The 3,469-nt window shown below is 46.4% G+C and overlaps 1 protein-coding gene across 2 annotated transcripts in view; it reads left to right on the forward strand.

Moving 5' to 3' along the window:
• Nucleotides 1-780: 780 nt before the first annotated feature.
• IRX5 (iroquois homeobox 5) overlaps nt 781-3,469 on the forward strand; it is a 3,372-nt gene continuing 683 nt past the window's right edge. Inside the window, exons 1-3 of one of the 2 annotated variants that reach the window (XM_069738586.1) lie at nt 781-1,270; nt 2,581-2,983; nt 3,109-3,469. The exon at nt 3,109-3,469 is cut by the window's right edge and continues 410 nt beyond it. In XM_069738586.1, the coding sequence (XP_069594687.1) occupies nt 1,022-1,270; nt 2,581-2,983; nt 3,109-3,469 (1,013 nt within the window). In that variant the 5' untranslated portion in view covers nt 781-1,021. The remainder of the gene's footprint in view (nt 1,271-2,580; nt 2,984-3,108) is intronic. The other variant, XM_069738587.1, reaches the window with a different exon arrangement.

A 3,469-nucleotide genomic window follows, 5' to 3' on the forward strand; every position in this document is an offset into this window, starting at 1 on the left:
TCAGCCCCCAGTCCTCAGTCCCCAGTCCTCAGTCCCCAGTCCTCAGTCCCCAGTCCTCAGTCCCCAGTCCTCAGTCCCCAGTCCCCAGTCCTCAGTCCCCAGTCCTCAGTCCCCAGTCCCCAGTCCTCAGTCCTCAGCCCCCAGTCCCTAGTCCTCAGTCCTCAGTCCCCAGTCCCCAGTCCCCAGTCCCCAGTCCTCAGTCCCCAGTCCTCAGTCCCCAGTCCTCAGTCCCCAGTCCCCAGTCCTCAGTCCCCAGTCCTCAGTCCCCAGTCCCCAGTCCCCAGTCCTCAGTCCCTAGTCCCCAGTCCTCAGTCCTCAGTCCTCAGCCCCCAGTCCCTAGTCCTCAGTCCTCAGTCCCCAGTCCCCAGTCCCCAGTCCTCAGCCCCCAGTCCCTAGTCCTCAGTCCTCAGTCCCCAGTCCTCAGTCCTCAGTCCTCAGCCCCCAGTCCCTAGTCCTCAGTCCCCAGTCCCCAGTCCCCAGTCCTCAGCCCCCAGGTCAGCAGGTGACCCCAGCCTGCCCGGGGAGTCCATGCTGCTCTCTTTGCTTGCATTGTGTGTGATGACCATCAAGGGGCAGACTTTGCTTTGGAAGAAAGAGAGAGTCAAAAGAGAAAGGGAGAAAGCCTGCAGATAATTGGGCAGCCCCACCACCACCTCCATCCCTCTCCACCGACGACACCCACAAGGAGGAGCACTGAGGCGTCAGATTCCTCAATTTCCAACTTAGCATCTTGGCAGGACCTTTTTTTTTTTCCTGCTTCCAAAGCTAAAGTCTACACCAACCCACACTCCCACCCAACCTCTCCCCTCCCTCCTTGTACAGAGTGAGAGCACAAAAAAAATCTTACCAGGGAGAAAGGCAGCAAGAAGAACAGAGAGGCAGAGAGATACCAGCAGCCAGAGGCAGCCACAGTCCCCATTGATCTCCAGGTCTGCAACTGGTGGGCTTGTTCACCTTGAAGACCCTCTAGTAGACTTTTTTTTCTTGCAGAGAGTGTGTCTCCCAAGATACGAGTGTATGCATGTGTCTGGCCATGTCCTATCCTCAGGGCTACTTGTATCAACCATCTGCTTCATTGGCTCTGTACTCCTGCCCTGCATACAGCACCAGTGTCATCTCTGGACCCAGGACTGATGAGTTGGGAAGGTCTTCTTCTGGGTCAGCCTTCTCCCCTTATGCTGGATCTACAGCCTTTACAGCTACTTCTGCTGGCTTCAACTCCCCCCTACAGTACAGTGGAGACCCAGCTGCTGCATTCACTTCTTATGTGGTAAGAGCTGCTATTACACTTCTCATAAAGGGAGAGGGGGGATGCAGAGAGCAGGGGCGACCACTGCCATTGTCAACCCCTACAGCAATCGCAGAACTCCAGCTCTGACCCGAATCAACTGCAGAACTGTGAACCGAATTGTAGCAGGGAGTTCTAAGCAGTGTGTATGTGATACAGCTTTCATTTATTGCACTCCATGTGTAGATTCTATGTATAAGTCCATGCATTATACTATAGAGACAGACAGACAGACAGACAGACAGTTAGATAGATAGATAGATAGATAGATAGATAGATAGATAGATAGATAGATAGATAGATAGATAGATAGATAGATAGATAGATAGATAGAAGAAAAATGAAGGCTGCACTCTTAATCTTTAGACGAAAAAAGTGTGGTTTATTTCAAACCCACATGGCAACGTTTCGGCTCACACTGAGCCTTTATCACACACATAGGTGAATATTTCTTTAATCCAGAATCCCCCTCCCCTAAATAATCAATATCTGATCTAAAGGTATTTTTTTTTTAAAAAAGTAATCAGCTAACTGTTAATCAATTACTGGCCTGAAGGGGTTAAACTATAATCCGAATTACAATCCGAATATTCCCTCCGTCAAAGTAATCCAATCTGTTCCACCCATGTAAATGTTACTCCTGGTCAATCGATAATCAATAAATCCAATGCATTTAACTGCAGTTTTTGTTTTTTTAATGAAGCGGATTAGTTCACACCGATGTGATCCTGGTTTAGTAAAGTGTGCGAATATTATTTTTTTTCCTACGTATTTGCACTTACGTATCCGTATATCTGGGTTAGGTATTTGGCTTATTAATCCGTAGATATAATTAGCTCTAAATCGTGGTGAATATCTGAATGTTGTGGTTCCCTGTCGCAGACCGATTCCTAAGTGTGGTTATGCTCCTAAATTAAAGGGTTTATTCCTGTTTTGATGGCCAGTTACAGAAGAAATAAATTCAGTTCTCTGTTCTTTTTGTAGTATCTTGGTCAAAATTAAATAATTAATATTATATATGTAAATTTGAGATAAAAAAAATATATAAAAAATAATCATGTCCCTGGGAAGGGTTGCCAATCATTTACTCAATTAATCAATCACTGTAGGTATTGAATATTATCTGTGCGTAATTATAAACGCATCCAATGTTCTATGAATTTCTTGAAGACCCTGATAATGTATGAATGATGCGTTTTTTGTACTTTTTATGCAGTAAATATATCTGATTCCTGTTCAGACCCCTGACTTTAGATACGTTTACATATATATCTCTAATTTTCTTGTTCTAGGGTTCTCCATATGACCACAGTACAAGCATGGCAGGTTCGTTAGGTTACCATCCTTATGGTGCTCCTCTGGGATCTTATCCTTATGGTGATCCAGCTTACAGGAAAAATGCTACCAGGGATGCCACCGCCACTTTAAAGGCCTGGCTCAACGAGCATAGGAAGAACCCTTACCCCACCAAAGGGGAGAAGATCATGCTGGCCATCATCACCAAGATGACCCTCACCCAAGTGTCCACCTGGTTTGCCAACGCACGGAGGAGGCTTAAAAAGGAGAATAAGATGACTTGGACACCCAGGAACAGGAGCGAAGATGAAGAAGATGAGGAGAACATCGATCTGGAGAAAAATGATGAAGATGAGCCTCAGAAACTAGAAGAAAAAGGGGACACAGACGTAGATACAGGTTGGTGACTTCATGACTTTAAGTGTTCCTATATCAAGATAATATTTTTAGTGGTCATGAGGATAGTAATTATGGGTTCTTGATCATTCTTCTGAATATTTCTCTCTTTTTCTGTGTGGGTGCAGTGAAGAGGAGTTCTCTGGTGGACGAGCCAGATCTTCTAGAACGGGAGAACATCCAGGAGAAAGAGCTGATCTCGGTGAGGAGCGACTCTGAGGTGGAAGACAGTAATGACTTGGTTTCCAAAAGATCTACCCCCAGCTCACCTCCAACAATATGTCAAGCAGGTCAAGTTCAGCAGGCACAAGAAGAACAGACTGTACCCAATCATCTCCATCATCATCATCACCATCAACACCAGCAACATCTTCATCACCACCACCACCATCACCAACCGCACCCAATAGACCTGGTTCAGAGGAGTACCCCAGCCACCAGCAATGCCACCTCAGTCATTCACTCCCCACCAGCATCCACCTCCAAGCC

Source organism: Ranitomeya imitator, chromosome 9, assembly GCF_032444005.1.
Source record: "Ranitomeya imitator isolate aRanImi1 chromosome 9, aRanImi1.pri, whole genome shotgun sequence".
Taxonomy (NCBI): Eukaryota; Metazoa; Chordata; class Amphibia; order Anura; family Dendrobatidae; genus Ranitomeya; species Ranitomeya imitator.